Source organism: Aquarana catesbeiana, linkage group LG10 (genome assembly GCF_042186555.1).
Source record: "Aquarana catesbeiana isolate 2022-GZ linkage group LG10, ASM4218655v1, whole genome shotgun sequence".
Lineage (NCBI taxonomy): Eukaryota > Metazoa > Chordata > Amphibia > Anura > Ranidae > Aquarana > Aquarana catesbeiana.
The window spans coordinates 161,375,616-161,392,765 of record NC_133333.1 but is presented as its reverse complement, the minus strand read 5'-3'; the positions used below and the strand labels follow the sequence as shown (position 1 = coordinate 161,392,765).

At 43.0% G+C, this 17,150-nt stretch overlaps 1 protein-coding gene across 5 annotated transcripts in view; it reads left to right on the top strand.

Moving 5' to 3' along the window:
• Positions 1-16,755, top strand: part of LOC141110988 (immunoglobulin superfamily member 1-like) — a 132,359-nt gene extending 115,604 nt beyond the window's left edge. For 4 of the 5 annotated variants that reach the window (XM_073602860.1, XM_073602862.1, XM_073602861.1 and 1 more), the window contains 3 exons: positions 1,677-1,961; positions 11,796-11,965; positions 15,173-16,755. In XM_073602860.1, the coding sequence (XP_073458961.1) occupies positions 1,677-1,961; positions 11,796-11,965; positions 15,173-15,250 (533 nt within the window). In that variant the 3' untranslated portion in view covers positions 15,251-16,755. Of the gene's footprint in view, positions 1-1,676; positions 1,962-7,217; positions 8,003-11,795; positions 11,966-15,172 lie in introns of those variants that run through there. The other variant, XM_073602864.1, reaches the window with a different exon arrangement.
• The last annotated feature ends 395 nt before the right edge of the window (positions 16,756-17,150 follow it).

Genomic DNA, 17,150 nt, shown 5'->3' with positions numbered 1-17,150 from the left:
ACCACCCCCCCAAAAAAGAAGACCCACCAGCCGCCACTGGCAAATCCAACCTATTCACAGTTCACAAAGAAAGCCTACTAATGCAAGATTTTCCCACCCAGTAACCAGCTATCAATATTGTACTTGCTTGCCTTTGAACTTTGGTCAGATGGCTTAGAAGGGTCTATAAAAGGGTGTTTAGATAAGCAAGCCCTCTTACTATAAAAGATTGTGTTCCCAGTAGCCATATTGACAATGTGCTTAGTGGTGATATGGAAAACATTGGGAGTGTTGCTGAAAAGTGCATAGGGACAGATTAGCAAACCTCCCAACTTTTTGATATGGGAATGAGGGACTCCTATTAGCAAAAGTATGTAGGCATAGGACACACCCCTTAAAGGAGGATTATACCAGTGTTTTTTTACCCCCACTATTCCTTTATGCTGGCTTTTGAAATTTACAGATGCAGATGCAGCAATTTAGAAATTGGATGAAAGGTTTAGCACTGTGAAACACTTTTTGAAAGCTAAATGGTGCATTTTATAGACAACTATATAGATCAGACCAAAATGAGGGATACATGAGGAGGAACGAGGGACAGAGGGACTTTGTTCCAAATCAGGGACAGTCCCTCAAAATCAGGGACAGTTGGGAGCTATGAATTAGTGTAGCACTTGTAGGACCTGGTCTCTCAAAAGTAAGTTAGTGTCTTTAAAGCGGACTTCCACCCAAAAGTGGAACTTCCGCTTTAATTACTCCTTGCCCCAGGGGGGGAGTGGGTACCTGGTTTTGTGAGGGACTTTCTGTCCCACTTCCTCCTTCTGTCTTCTGGCTGCCAATGTGACTCCTGCTCACCCCCTAGGCGACCCCTCCCTCCCTGCAATCTTCTGGGACATGTCACAGGTCCCAGAAGATTGCCTGGCCACTGACAGAGCGCAGCCCAACTCGCGTATGCGCTGTGCGCGCCTGGCTGTGAAGCCACAGACTGTCACAGCCGGGTGCCCACACTTACAATGCCGGCGCCGAAGAGAGGAGGGGGAGAGGAGCGAGGCATCAGGCAGCCGATGCGCATCGCTGGACCGGGGGACAGGTAAGTGTCTGTTTATTAAAAGTCAGCAGCTACACTTTTTGTAGCTGCTGACTTTTAATAAACTTAACAACCAGTGGAACTCCGCTTTAAGTGTTAGCATATACTTACTCTGTGATATTAATTAAAATGTTTTTATTGTTTAAATGCATGTGTTCAATAAACCCTTATCTAGAATCATATTAAAGGATACCTCCATACAGAAAAGAAAAGAAGGTCCTCGTTCTGAAAATTCTAAATGAATTGCCTGGCTGTCCTGCTCAGCTTCAGTACTTTCTGAGCCACTATCCCAGAACAAACATGCAGCTAGTAAAGTCAGAATACCTGATTTAACCCGCATACTTATTTCTTAATAACACAGAAAGTATTAAAGCCACAGGACCAGCAGAACAGCCTTGTAAGTACTATTTTCAGAATGCAAGTCAGCAATTGCAGCTGTTTTTCTCATTACATGTTTTCTTCACATTAAAAAAAAAAATTAAAATTGAGCAGATGTGTTAATTACAATGCCATTACTAAGTTTGGGACCAAATGACAGTCCTAGTAGAGTAAAATATTCACTTTAAGGATATTAGTTATATATAATATACATAATGCTTTTCTCTGTCAGGTCTTGACAGCCCTTCAGCAAAGTGGGAAGTGTATGGTGGAGATAACAAGACTGTCAAGATCATATGCCAAGCACCGGTGGTAACTTCAAAAGAGATGTGGTTTCAGCTGCTGAACAGCAGCGAGGGCATTGAAGAAGAAATAGAAGGTGTAGTAGCAAACCAGGTGACCTTTAACATCACAAGTCCTGACCATACTCAGAAGAAATACTACTGTGTCTATGGGATGAGGATAGGCAACAACCTTGAGATGTCTGCCATTAGTAAGCCAGTTGTTATCTGGGGAGGTATGTATAAGCACTGTACTACAATGGTTTGTATGAAATGAAAAGAATGACTAAGAGGATAATATAACAACAACTAAATGGCAAATTTGAGTTTGTTTTTCAGTGCTTGAAATAAGAACTGTTCTAGTAATTCATATAAACCTGCCAGATTTTTCCTTTTTAAAGGCTAAGTTCACCTTATAAAAGAATAAATGTACATATTTTCGCTGGGAAAAAAATGTGCATTTATTATTTTTTTCACAGGAGCATGCAAAGCCTTGTACCCATAACCAGTGGATCTTTGGTGCAATGTCAGGTTCCTGCAAACTCTTCCTCCAGTTCTCTGTCCGTACCTCTATACGGGCTTTCACTAGAGAGCTGGAGGAAGTGTTAATGGACTACGAGTGCGATGATCACCAAGTCTCTGAATGAATGATGATGTCAAATTTGATAGCTGCTGTGAGGGAGAAGAACCTTTGCATGCTGTCATGGGGAGTGGAGGGATGCTTTGGGGTAGGAGGTTGCTTAGCAACAAGTTACACCTTAATTACGGGTGTAACATGTGACATGCTAAAGGTGGAGTTAATCTTTAAAGCATATCCAAAGCCCAAACTTTCTTTTATAGCTGAACTCGAGGAATTTAGCCATTTTCTAAAATGTGCTAGCTTAATATGGTTTATTTCCAACAATGTCTCTTTATTTACAACTGACAATTTTGGAGAGACACTGGAGAGACAATAAAAAAAAAACACTGCTCTCTCACACACAGCAGTTCTGCAGGAACCCCCCCCCCCTCCACTTGCCATTCACATATGGCTTTGTATTTTGTGAATAGGTTGACATAATACAAAACCAGAAGGTCCAGCAAAGACCAGAAGGTCCAGCAAAGAAACATCGGAAGTATAGCAATAGCTATGCTCCCAGTGCTCAGTAAAAATGTATATTGTAAATTAAAGAGATAAGTCCATGAAGTGGCATGCACTTCACTGGACTTAACCCATAGGAAGCCAGCACATTTTAGAAAGTGGCCAAATTACTGCAGTTCAGTTTTAAGTTTAGCGTAGACTGGGTACAGCTTAGATACTCTTCTGGGATTTTTTTGCCATCTGTGTCCCTGCTGGGGAGATTCATCCTGTATTAGTTTTGGTGACCTTTATCATGGGGCAGAAAATGATAGGTAGTCCAATAATGTGCAGTTGTCACTGGATAAGGAATAGAGAAGTTTTTCACATCTGTTCAGGTGACAACTGTCTAATGCCCCGTACACACGGTCGGACTTTGTTCGGACATTCCGACAACAAAATCCTAGGATTTTTTCCGACGGATGTTGGCTCAAACTTGTTTTGCTTACACACGGTCGCACAATGTTGTCGGAATTTCCGATCGCCAAGAACGCGGTGACGTACACCACGTACGACAAGACTAGAAAAGGCCGATTCAGAACAAAGCGTGGCACCCTTTGTGCTCCTTTTGCTAATCTCGTGTTAGTAAAAGTTTGGTGAGAGACGATTCGCGCTTTTTCAGACTCGTGGCTTTCAGATCGTTTTCTGCCGTTCAGTTTGTGCTTGTGGGTTTGTATCTGCTCTTCAGTGCGTGCAGTCAGTTCGTATCAGAGTTTTCTGTGTGATCTTGCCTGCTCGTTGCTGTTTTTCAGGTCGCTCTTCACAGGCCTTGCTGTTCTTCAGTGCGTTCTGTTACTTTGTTCTGAGCAGCCGACCGTTTTCTAGCCATGTTTCGTATGCGTACTCCTCGTACAGTTCGTGCTGTGCGGGGGCTTGGTGTTGGGGTCCTGACCTTGACACAAGTCCAGTCCATGAACAGGGTGGGGGGGGAGTTCATGGACCAAGAATTGGTTGCTTCAGCGTGACCAGTTCTGTCATATGCCTTTGCTCCGTGAGATCCATGAGAATAATCCTGATGATTTCAGGAACTTTCTCCGGATGACGGACCCCGTGTTTCACCGTTTGTTGGCTTCACTGACCCCCTATATCAGCAGGCAGGATACCTGCATGAGGCAAGCCATCACTCTGGAGCAGAGGTTGATCGCTACCTTGCGGTATTTGGCCACAGGGAGAAGTCTGCAGGACCTCAAGTTCTCGACAGGCATCTCCCCCCAGGCTCTTCTTTGTGGACATTTACTGCTTGTGTTTGTTTGAGCTGACCCTGACAGAAATGTGTGGAGTGCAGAAAATGTCGTGATTGTGTAACCTTATACAAAGCACTGTTGGCTGTTATTTACTAAATGCAAAGACACTTTTCACTACAAGTGCACTTGCAACTGCACTGAAACTGCACTTGTAGTGCAAAGTGGATTTCCCCTTAGGAAATAACCCCCATTTTCTCCTAAAACAACAATTACATCACCCCAAAAGTGTTGTAGTGTTGAGACAATAATCCACACATTCTTGATGAGCAATCTTTTTAATACCTGCACAATCACATGTGCATTTACCAAAGGTTTTTCTGACAAACCAACATGTTTGTTGTATAACAATTTTTGTGGTGTCATTATCCAAAATCAAAATGTCCATTTTATAGAAAACAGGCCTGTGTAAAACCCACAAGAAAGACACAAATCTTGATCTTACAAAGTTCACATTTGGTAGAACTGGAAGGCTATATCAGACATGAGTATTTAGGAACTGTGTTTGATATAGCGTTCAGATGGGGGAAATCACCCCTGGAAAAGCCAAATTTGGAAGATGCACACAAATTTCCCAATGTCAACATGTGCTATCTGCCATCAGGGGGGATCAAGGGACGTGTTTTGGGGGAGAAAGCCCTTCCTCACCGCTACTTTATTATTGAGGAAGGGGTTGCACCCCCAAAACGCGTCCATTGATCTCCCGTGATGGCAGATAGCACATCTTGACACACTGTGTGCATCCTCTAAATTTGGCTTTGGGAAAAATCACAAAAACATTTCGCACATTGTAGCACACAAAAGGAGAAAGTGATTTGGAGGGGTTTTAAACTCGCCCCAAAACATCAATGATGTTTTTATATTTTGGAATAACATCATTGATGTTTTGCTTGATGTTTTCCAATTGTAAATTACACCCCATGATCTCCCCGATCAGGATCTGGGCACTTTCGGATGTGAAAGGATCTGGATCCACAACCTCACGATCACCTAAAAAGAGAGGAACCCAAAATAAATTAGTTTTCAAAAAAATGCCGCAATCCATCTCTTATCTGAGCCTGTGGTTGCAGACACTCACCTGTTGTGGTGACTACTTCCACCACGTCTTCTTCCTCCTGCTCATCTTGTGTTGGGTGGATTTCCCCTTCTTCCAGAGGAGGGGGGCTCTTGTCTCCTCGGATGAGGGGTGTCTTCCGAGTTTTTTCTCCCCTATGTAAAACAAAAATGGTATAATTAGCACACAGATATTTGATGTCAGAACTATAAAGATGAAACATTGCTTGGAAGTGGGGTACAATTGTCTATTTTAGCCGAGTTCCAAGATGTAGCTTTTTTAGTGCCCTTTGTCAAGCTGCAATACTTTACCTGTTTGGTAAAAGCTTCACAGATGTAGCCCCCCCCTATAGTATACACTGGAGCACCTGTGTGGCCCCCCTAATAAAAATGGTGTTCTTGTGTCCCACACTAGTGCTCCAGTGTCAAGATGTGAAAACAGCTGCTCAGTGTCCTCTCCTTACACACAATCTAGTTTGCATTTCATTCTAGTAACAAAGCCATCTACACAACCCAATTCTTTGAAGACAAGTATAGGGCGTCAAAATGGTGGCCAAATGCATATGGCCTAAACAATGGTATTTTATCGTCCGAAATAACAATGTGTGATCCGAACGAATAATGTGCCCATGAACATGAAAGTTGCCATTTTAAACTGTACAACAGTTCCTAAAAGCACATGGAGCAGCACGAACGTAATAAACACAAAAAGAATAGGAACACAGCACAACTACTTACTTTTTTGCAGCACTCTCCGGATCTTTCTGTACTGCTCATGTTCTCGTAATTTCAGGTCCGACCACCGCTTCCTGAGCTGATCTTTCGATCGTCGTACCCCGAATTTCCGGTGCAGACTCCTGACCACTTTCGCCATGATCTTGGCCTTTCTGACATTGGGGTTGGGGTAAGGCCCATACTTTCCATCATAGTCGGCCTTCTTCAGGATGTCCACCATCTCCCCAAAGGACATATTTGAGTCCTTTAATCTCCTTCTGGATCGGGACGTTTCAGGCTCCAGCCTTTCCTCCTCCTCCTCCTCGTTGCTGTACTTAGCACTATCCTGCTGTCTCTCCGCCATGTGCTCTTCCTCCACTGCGCCGAACGAAAAGGGGCGGGGAATAGACTAGAAAGAACGTCAGGGGCGGGCGGAGTTATACGCATGCGCAGTGTGTATAAATCGTAACGCGCGCGTCTTACGTACGATCTGTGAGCGGAGGAAGGAGCATCGGAGACGCCGATCGTGCTAACGAAGGTAGGATCTAAACTTGGGCCTATACTGCTTCGAAATGGAAGCCTATATTGTAACAAGATTAGGGGAGTTTGGCCTGACATTAGGCTTTGTCTTGTGTTGTGTCTTACAGAGAAAATGGATGGGTTCAACGACCACAATTTCCTGCCCCTGTTCATAGACAAGTACAGGGAGCTGCCCTGTCTGTGGCAAGTGAGACACCCCCACTATAATCACAAACAGAAGAGGCAGGCAGCGCTGGAGAAACTGCTGGAGTTGGTGAAGCCAGTGGTCCCCACAGCAGCCATCCCCTATTTAAAAGCTAAAATTGGTGGCCTGAGGAGCACTTATCTTAGGGAGCGCAAGAAGGTCACAGATTCCCAGAGGTCCGGAGCTGCAGCAGATGACGTTTATGTCCCCAGGCTGTGGTACTATGAGAGACTGCGATTTCTGTCAGACCACACTGAAGTCAGGGAATCCCTCTCTACTCTTCCTTCCACTCTTCCTTCCACCCCAGCTGAGGCTTCCGATGTCCAACCTGGGCCTTCCAGCCAGGAAGAAATGGAGGAGCCCAGCTGGAGTCAGGTATAGCATTCTTCTACAGATTTCTGGTCAATAAATAAATGATGTTTATTAGATGTTATTATTGATCACTAATTGCTGATTAAAAAAAGTGCTTTACATATCAATAGACAGTAGTGGGCACCCAAAATTGGGAAAAGAATGAAAACTGCTGGGCTCAGAAGGATAGTCTGTTATATTTGTTAACATTGAATTTGCAGCAGTCAGGAGGTGAAAATTGTGTGTGATTGATGAATAAAAAACTAAAACTATGTCCCTTTTTCATACACAGGAAGACCTCAGCCAGGAGGAGGCTGTGGAATGTGGCAGTCAGGAGGAGGCGGGGATTATTAGTGTCAGTCAGGAGGAGGCGGGGATTAGTGTCAGCCAGGAGGAGGCGGGGCTAAGTGGCAGCCAAGAGAAGACAAGTCGCAGCCTGACTGAGTCTCAGGTCCCTCCCCTCCGCCTGCCATATAAACGAGCCAGGAAGGCCACTCCGAGTCCCGTGCAGGATTCAGCATACAGGCTGATCCAGGAGGCTTCGGCGTCCCTCCGAGCCCTCCCCGGTCCTGAAGAGGCCTTTGCCTGCATGGCTGCCACAAAATTGCAGGGCATGCAGGAGGGCCAACGCAAGATCTCTGAGGACCTGATTTATAAAGTCCTTCGTAAGGGGTTGAGTGGGGAACTGACACACAAGACGGATGTCATTGAGAGGGACGATCCTCCTCCTCCTCCTGCTGCCACAACTCCACCACCACAGCCAAAGCCTGTAAGGAAGCGTGGAAAGAAGACCAAAGAGTGATGACCCCGGGTTCAGTCTGGTCTGACAGAAGATGCAGTCTCTCGTATGACCACAGCCTGGGGACACAGATGTCATCTGCTGCTTTCCGGATCTCTGGGACTTCTGGACCAGACTGCCCTCCCTTAGATATGGACTCCTCAGGCCACCAATTTTGCTTTTAAATAATTGATGTCTGCCCTGGGGGTCCAAGGCTTCACCCACTTCTGCAGTTTCTCCAGCGTTGCCTCCCTCTTTGTTTATAGTTGTGACCCCTTAATAAAATTTTTTTAGGGAAATTCTACTCTCCTGTGTGTGTTTTCATCCAAAAAGGACAGTTTGTTGGTGAGGATTCAGGTACATTTCTAAAGTACAATGTGAAATTAACAAGGGACAACAACACCAAACAATCTCCTACAGATTAAATAGAACAACATATTAGTGGTGTTGTGGGAACTTGTCACCAAAAACACACACAAACATTTTCAGGAGTACAAATCAAAATCACCAAAAAAAAAAAAAATAAAAAAGAGAAACACAAAAAAAGAATCTACATTAAAGTCCAAAAAAAAAAAAAAAATTTGTTGTCAGATGTGAGAAATCTAAATATATTGAGGGAATCCCGATAAATAGTAACGAAATAAGTTTGTGAGAAGTGTGTGTGAATATGAGCATCAAAACTACTTAATTCTTGTCACATTATAAAGAAGAAGAGAGTGCGCTGTATTAAACCATTTTGAACATTGCAGCGTGACGAAAGTGCTGTATCCATTCCGAACGCTACGTTTACCAGAACGAGCTGTACGGTGTCGGAATTTCTTCTGAGCATGCGTGGCACTTTGTGTGTCGGAACAGGCCACACACGGTCGGAATTGACGCGATCGGATTTTGTTGTCGGAAAATTTTATCTCCTGCTGTCCAACTTTGTGTGTCGGAAAATCCGATGGAAAATGTCCAATGGAGCCCACACACGGTCGGAATTTCCGACAACACGCTCCGATCGGACAATGTCCATCGGAAAATCCGACCGTGTGTACGGGGCATAAGAGCGGATAAACCCTCGCTTTGGAGAGATGTCTTGAAAGTGGAGGTAGGTTTTTCCAATGAAACAGTAATGCCCTGTACACACGATAGGATTATCAGATGGAAAATGTGTGATAGGACCTTGTTGTCGGAAATTCCGACCGTATGTAGGCTCCATCACACATTTTCCATAGGAATTTCCGACACACAAAGTTTGAGAGCTTGCTATAAAATTTTCCGACAACAAAATCCGTTGTCGGAAATTCCGATCGTGTGTACACAAATCCGACGCACAAAGTGCCACGCATGCTCAGAATAAATTAAGAAATGAAAGCTATTGGCTACTGCCCCATTTATAGTCCCGACATACATGTTTTACGCCACCGCGTTCAGAACGATCGGATTTTCTGACAACTTTGTGTGACCGTGTGTATGCAAGACAAGTTTGAGCCAACATCCGTCTGAAAAAATCCATGGATTTTGTTGTCGGAATGTCTGATCAAAGTCCGACCGTGTGTACGGGGCATTAGACAACAAATTGAGACAAAAATAATGGGTTCTAACCTTTCCCTAACCTATCCAGTACTGAATTTGAACTGAAACTTAGTTTAGGATATACCTTAAAGGATAAGTTCACCTTTGATAACATGTTACATGCTCTGCCCACATGGTCATTCATTCATACAGCTTTGAGTGTGAATGAACTACAAGTCCCGACATCCTATTCCCTTGTAGTTCTCAATGAACTACCACGGTGCCGCATTACACCATGGTAGTTCATTGATTCTTCCTGTCAGTGTATCTGCTTGCTTGTATGGAATGTACAGGCACACAGATACACTGACAGTTCTGCAGGAGACCTGCATGGCACCAGTGATCAGCAGATGCTTGCTTTACAGGCTCCAAAAAAAAAAAATAATAATAAATGCACATTTTTTTACCTTTAAAAAATGTGCATTTCTTTATTTATTTTTTAAAAGTGAACTTATCCTTTAATTAAAAAATCTTATCTGAATGCCCAGTTTGGTAGCCATGATGGTGCCACATCCCCGTAAATAGATACAGAAAGAAGGTTTATGGAAGGGACTTTTGGAAAGGCACCACTATGAAAAATATATAAAAATACAAATATAATTGTATTAAATACAATCTTAAGACACTAATAAAATACATGCAACAGTAAATGCAAAATTTGCACAGGATGATAGGACTTTCTTCATACAAAAAAACAAAAGAAAAACCCTAGATCCCAAAAAATCGTGGGTACCCCTATGCGTTTCCTTTAATTCTACTAGTGCACTATAAAACAATGAAAGGAAACATCACATTGGTTGCTCTAGACAAGAAAAGCTTTTCTTATTTCACACACTTTGATAGACAACTATTTTATTTTTTACATTTTCAAAATGTGGCATATGATTGGTTTACCCATTTGCCATTTGACACCCATCAGATCACGTGCCAAATGTTTCCATGTGTTTGCCAAATTGATTCACTTTTGTTTTCATTCATCCAACATCTGGGGTTCCCATTTGTGAATGGAAAATCCAGATTTAAGCAAAATTTGCCATATTTATTATAGAGCAAATGTCATGTACTTATGTAAGTAAACATAACCTAATTTTATGAAAATATCTTTCAGACTGCAGCAGAGTTAGAAAAATGCAAATGGTTCAGTCCTATTGTTCATGGTTTCCCGTAGAGTCCTACAGTATTGTACATATTCTTCAAAGTTATGCATGTGCCACAATCGAATTGGTCATTTCCATCTCCCAAACTGATTGTCCCAGCTACATAGTTTATTACATTACTAGGCAAAACATACAAAGCCCTTTCTTTCTTCTCTCCTGATATAGGGCAATGAGTGGATCGGATTCAAATTATGGTGGAGATAGGTGTCAGGTCACCTGAGACCAGGTGACAGATGCACTCTGTAGGAGTCGGAAGTGCACCGCTAAGGTAGTGGACCCTAGGACTGACTGCAGCGGATTGAACCCTGGAAGGTTCAGGAAGCAGGTCTACAGGATAACTAACATGGATCCCAGTGGGAGCTAGAGCATAGATTCCCCATGGCGTGGCGTCTAAGAGCCAGCGGGTGTTCACCAGAGCCTCTAGTGGTGAGGATGGACTGCGCTGCTGTCTGGCTCCAGGTCGCGGCCCCCAGGGTCTCACAGCTCACGCTCCCCGTAGACTTACAGGAGAAGAGGAAGGAGGCAGCAGGCTGGAACGACAGGGAAGTAAGGGGTAAGCCAAAGGTCAGGGTAACAAGCAGACAGGCAGAGTTGAGAACAGGCCAAAGTCGGTAACAGGAATCAGACGTAGGAAACACAGCAAGTACACACGGAGGCTAACACACAATGGTTGATCAGCACTGCTGGCTTGCAGTGCACAGGTTAATATAGGGTTCCCTGATAGGGCCTGGGGTGGGGCCATGCTTAGAAGAGAGGTTATAAAACCAGTCAGGTGAGAGGCAGCTGGTCTCTAGAGATGAACACATGGAGACAGGTAAGCTGACAGAGAAAACTCTATTGCATAACCATGACAATAGGGCAATGCCAAAACCCCCTTCAAGTAGGTTCTATAAGAAGGCACCATGAGGACGGAGCCAGCCTTGTCTAGCTATACTACTATAAAATGAGGATTACATTGTACATATAAATATTCCATCTTCCAAGGGCTTTGTGTTACCAAATGCAGCTTGGAAACTTGTCACCAGTATTGTGGTTTTGCTGTTAAAAAGATTGTCAAAATTTAGAAATCTGTGTCTATATGTGAGGTCTAAACAACATTCCAAACACTTGCCCCTCTACACGCCCTTCATTACATGGGTTGCCAATGACATAATTACTGCTCTATGAATATGTTCTAAAAATGTATTCAGTTATTTAATAAGTTAGAGTGCTGTAACTCATAGCAGCCAATCAAAAGCATCCTTGATTTTAAAGTGAAAAACAGTTGGTTATTATGGGTCATTACACACCATCATTGCTTTTTACAATGTCCTAATATAAAATTGTAATGGTAATAAATATGTACCTAATAATGTCTGTTCTATTCTCTTCCAAAAAGTTGATTACACAACTGTGAACATCATACGGATGTTGATCTCAGCACTTGTCCTAATTCTTCTGGGTGTCATTCTCGTGATACATTTCAACGTATTCCAGAAAACTGAAGAAAGTCTTCCTGAGCTTCCGCCTGCCCGTAGATATCAGGCAGAACAGTCTGAGTATGCAGAGGTTAGACAGCACAATAATCAAAATGAATTGTTTGTTGGTCTAAGAGAATCTTATTGATTGAATTTGTATCATTTTGAAATAACAATTGGAAGTTTTCCCTCTAGTTCCTTTTTCAACTGCTATTTTCCATTCTTTCTTCTCCCAATCCTGAGAAGTGCCCTTCTATTACCCACAAGCCCTCACAAATCCCAAAACTACCCATACCTTCAACCCCCATGCCCAGTGAAAACGTTTTACAGTTCTTTAGCAAAATTGCAATAACATATTTCTTGCTTTTAAACATTAACACAAATAATTTATTTTCTGCCCAAGAGACCATAACTTGACTAACAATATACAGGGTAACAGTCTGCACAATCATCTACTAATGGTAACTAGGGTGATCAATTTTTCATAGAGTGGATATTTAGATTTCCCAGTACAATATTGAATTCTAATTTCCTGATATATTCATACATGTGAAATTCCTTTTTTTTTTAGTTTCTCGTCAACCCTTATCTGATAATAGAAGCAGAGCACTGGACAAACACTTTTAACAAACTCCCCGTTCGCATCTGATTGTATATATGTCCACCATACAGTGTATGACATTGCACAAGAGGAATCTTTGCTGTGGTGCCTCTTGACATCTAGGCAAATTTCTTTCATCTGCTTTTTGCAAATTCTGCATGTCCTTCTTTGGTGTGTTTGCACCCGTAGACTTTAATAAAATTGTGTCAAAATGCATGACATCCATTTTGATGCGTTTTGGCCCCTTTATTGCCATAATGACAGGGTTCCTCCTGTAGACAAATGGGAGATATAGCTTGTCATGGGCAAAAACAAAAAATGCACGAAGCATAAGAATGCATGAAAGCACATGGAGAATGCAACACAAAAGTACAAAAATGCAGATGGCCAAGTGTGAACCTAAATCCATTAGATGATGCAGGCTCACACCTGTTGAATCTCAAAAGCCGTAATTAAGGGGGAGTTCCACCCAAAAGTGGAACTTCAGCCCATTTGTCTCCTTCCCCCCTCTGGTGCCACATTTGGCACCTTTCGAGGGGGAGGGGGGAGAGGATACCTGTCTTTGACAGGTATCCTCTCCCCCTTTCCAGGAGTCTCGGCCACGTCCATTAACGTCACTGATCGACTCCCTCCTCCTCTCTCCTCCATCCCCCGCCGCCGGGCCAGTAGGAGAGCACAGCGGGTGCCTCACACATGCGCAGTAGGGACCCTTTGTGAAGCCGTGATGCTTCACTATCAGGTTCCCTTACTGGCAATGGCGGCGGCAGCACTCGACAGCTGATGGAAACATCAGCTGCGGTGCCGACATCGCTGGACTCCAGGACAGGTAAGTGTCCAATTATTAAAAGTCAACAGCTGCAGTATGTGTAGCTGCTGGCTTTTAATATTTACAGCGGTGGACGGACCTCAGCTTTAAACTACTCATTGGTGCCTTTTAATTACACAAAGCCACAGGTTTTCATTGTGCACCATTACAAGCTTCTAGCTGCCGGCGTCCTAACGACCAATGGCATCATCAGTTGATATGGAGGATGTCATTCTTCTTCACAGCATCCTTGTATCCCCCTCTTCTGCCCCTCTCCATCAGCGTTGGGATCACATTAGCTGGGTGATGGAGAAACACTGAGGGAGAAAAGAAACATTGGTATACTAGTCAGTATCAATGTGCAAAAGTGTATTTGCTTCGGAAGAATAAATTACCTCTAACGTTGGGTGTCCTACTTGTGTGGATGTTGCTGCATTATGTAAAACTATTAGAATAGTCTTTACATTTTAGCATGGGGTGCCTCAAGACTGTCCATAATTTTTAAAGGGTTTCCTTGACTAAAAAAACAGATTCATGAAATTTGACCTTGGCACATCTATCTGTAGTGTTTATTTATCGCTCTCCAAAGCCCTAAGTCCTGTGTATTAGCAGACAGCTGGTCTATTCACAGCACAGCTCTGCACATTTCTTCCTTCCTCTGCCTATGTGGAGAGGGGGGTGTGTGCCTTTCCTCCAATCAGCTGTTACACAGTGTATGCCAAGAATCCACACCCAGTGGTGGAACCGGAAGAGAAAATTCTAACACGATGTGCACATTCTAAACAGTCTAGAAAGTTGAAGACAGCACGTATACAAGTAAAACTTATGTAGGGAGATTTGTTTCTTATCTGTGTATCATCTGAGGCTGTTCACTTCACTGGATATACAGTATGTGAGGGTTTACATCCACTTTAAACTTGCTCCCACCCCTATTCTAAGCCCTATACTAACTACCCTACCCAGCTTCAGGGGAGAGAAGAGAGCAGAAACATCATCTGTAATGCCTGGGTGGTGATGTCACCCGTAGGCTTACTACGGGGCATTTGTTGTCCATTGTCTCTCCTCTCCCCTAAACCCGGCGCTGAGAGCCGATCATGTGACTGGACCAGAGTTCACTTAGCACATCTTTCTTTAACAAGGGTAGTTAGTATAGGACTTAGAATGGGGTTGGGGGTAGGTTAAAGCTTAGTTAGGTTTTGACCAGACTTCCACATTAAGGCCCCTTTCACACTGGGGCGGTGGGGGCGATGGCGGTAAAACAGCGTTATTTTTAGTGCTGCTTTACCGTCGTTTTTGCGGCGGTATTCGGCCGCTAGCGGTGCGGTTTTAACCCCCGCTGGCGGCCCAAAAAGGGTTAAAACCGCTCGCATAGCGCGGCTGTAGCTGCGGTATTGCCGCGGTATAGCCGCGCTGCCCCATTCATTTCAATGGGCAGGAGCGGTTTAGGAGCGGTGAATACACCGCTCCTTCACCGCTCCAAAGATGCGGCTTGCAGGAGTTTTATTCTTCTCCTGCCAGTGCACCGCTTCAGTGTGAAAGCACTCAGGGCTTTCACACTGAACAAACAGTAGCGACTGTTTTTGGGTCGGTTTGCAGGTGCTATTTTTAGCGCAATAACGCCTGCAAACCGCCCCAGTGTGAAAGGGCTTTAAGAGTCTTAAATCCAATGAATCATCTGTCTGTAAATACAGGTGTTATACAGGTCATGGTATCGCTACAGTGGTAGTGGTTAGTCACACTGGCATAGATGAGGTATGTTCTTTATTTAATGTGGATACCGTATATTATATACCTTTGTTGACCAGTGATGTCAGTTATTGTAATGAGTATATTATTCTCCACTATTTTGTTTACAGCACTTTTATTCTAATAGTACAATGTTTCTTTTGTAGATGGTGATAATGAACACAGAGCATGTGATGGAAGAAAATGAGATTTCCAGCGCTGGTGACAAAGTAGAAGAGCTGTAAACTCTGCAAAAAAAAAATATATATATATATATATGTATATATATATATATATGCTACCATTGTCCAGTTTGAAGCCATTGCTTAATGCAGCAGAGAGAACTCCATTAATGGATGAGAGGCCAGTCACAGGACATTCACAGGTCGTGTGACTAGTTAACAAAAGTATCTAAAAATATGCCAAACGTGCTGTATTGTTACAGAAAATGATATTAGAGGCTTTATTAGCTTTACTGTACTGCTGCATTCAATCTATTTAATAAGCCATTTCAGGATAAGGCATAACATAGCAGAGTCCTAGTGCTTGTTCACATGAGAAGCATTGAGCTGCATTGATCACAATTCCCTGTTCCCTGCTCACAACATATCATAACATATCATATGTATGATTGTGTGTGTTGTGAGAAAATGCAGCATGTCGGCATTTTTATGCAGAGTAACACTTGTCACCACACTGCAGTGCATAGAGTTAAATGAAATGTCATGAAATATCAATACATTTAAAATAGAAAAAAGTAAACAGTGTGAAAAATGGTAACAATGTATTGAACCGCTTAACACAACATGCACCCGCTTGCACACTTTATAATAGAGCATATTGTAAACCTGCTGGCTAAAACATGGAGTCTGCTGACTTCTCATTCTGTAAATGCTAGCTGCCTGGCTGTCATTTTGATCTTCTTATTTGAATACTTTGAATCACTAAACCAGAACAAGTATGCGAATAATGAGGAACTTCAATCTAGAAAAAGAAATAAAATTCAGCAGCTACAAATACTTAAAAAACATGGCATACAATAAGAAACCGCGCTAATGGGTGAAAAAATAAAGCTTCCAGCATGCCATTAGATATCAATGGCTATAGTATCTTAGGGAAAAAAGTGCTGTGCTATTGGTAACAATCAAAAATTTAGCATAACACTCTCTTTGTACAATAAATCAAACAATAAATAATCAAGTAAAATCATAACAGCATAAATTACATTTAGCCCGGTTTCACACATGTGCGGTGAGAATTGAAGCTCAGGTTTTACTGGGAAGATAAAAATCTGTTGTTCAAAGGCTTCTCTGCGCTCTAGCTGCGGATCAGTGAGCAGAGAGAGGGGGAGGGAGGGGGGGGAGAGGGGGAGGTGTAGTGAGGAGAAGGAGAAAATCTATGTTCAGAACGCAATGCATCTACGAATCAGATACGCTCCCATAGGAGGTAATGGGCTTGTAATTCACACCGCAATGCCCAAAAAACGCACACGTTTTTGTGCAATGCGCAGTGCGAATGCAACGCACATATGTGAACCAGATACATTCAAATGAATGTATTTTAAAATGTCCTGCGAATTGGATGCGGTGTAAGCCGCATCTAATTCGCATAGGTGTGAACCCGGGCTCAAATAATATAGCAGACAGTGCATAACCATACCACAAATATTGGTGTCCATATAATCATAAAATCCAATATACACTATAATACCAAAACTATTGGGACACCTGCCTTTACATACACATGAACTTTAATGGTATCCCAGTCTTAGTCCGTAGGGTTCAATATTAAGTTGGCCCACCCTTAGCAGCTATAAAAGCTTCAACTCTTCTGGGAAGGCTGTCCACGAGGTTAAGGAGTATAGGGAATGTTTGACTATTTTTCTAGAAGTGCATTTGTGAGGTCAGGCACTGATGTGGAAAAGAAAGCCTGGCTTGCAGTCTCTGCTCTAATTCATCCCAAAGGTGCTCTATTGGGTTGAAGTCAGGACTCTGTGCAGGCCAGCCAAGTTCTTCCACCACAAACTCGTTCATCGATGTCTTTATGGACCTTGTTGAGTCCTGACTTCAACCGAATAGAACACTTTTGGGGTGAATTGGAGCAGAGACTGCAAGCCAGACCTTCTCGTCCACATCACAAATGCGC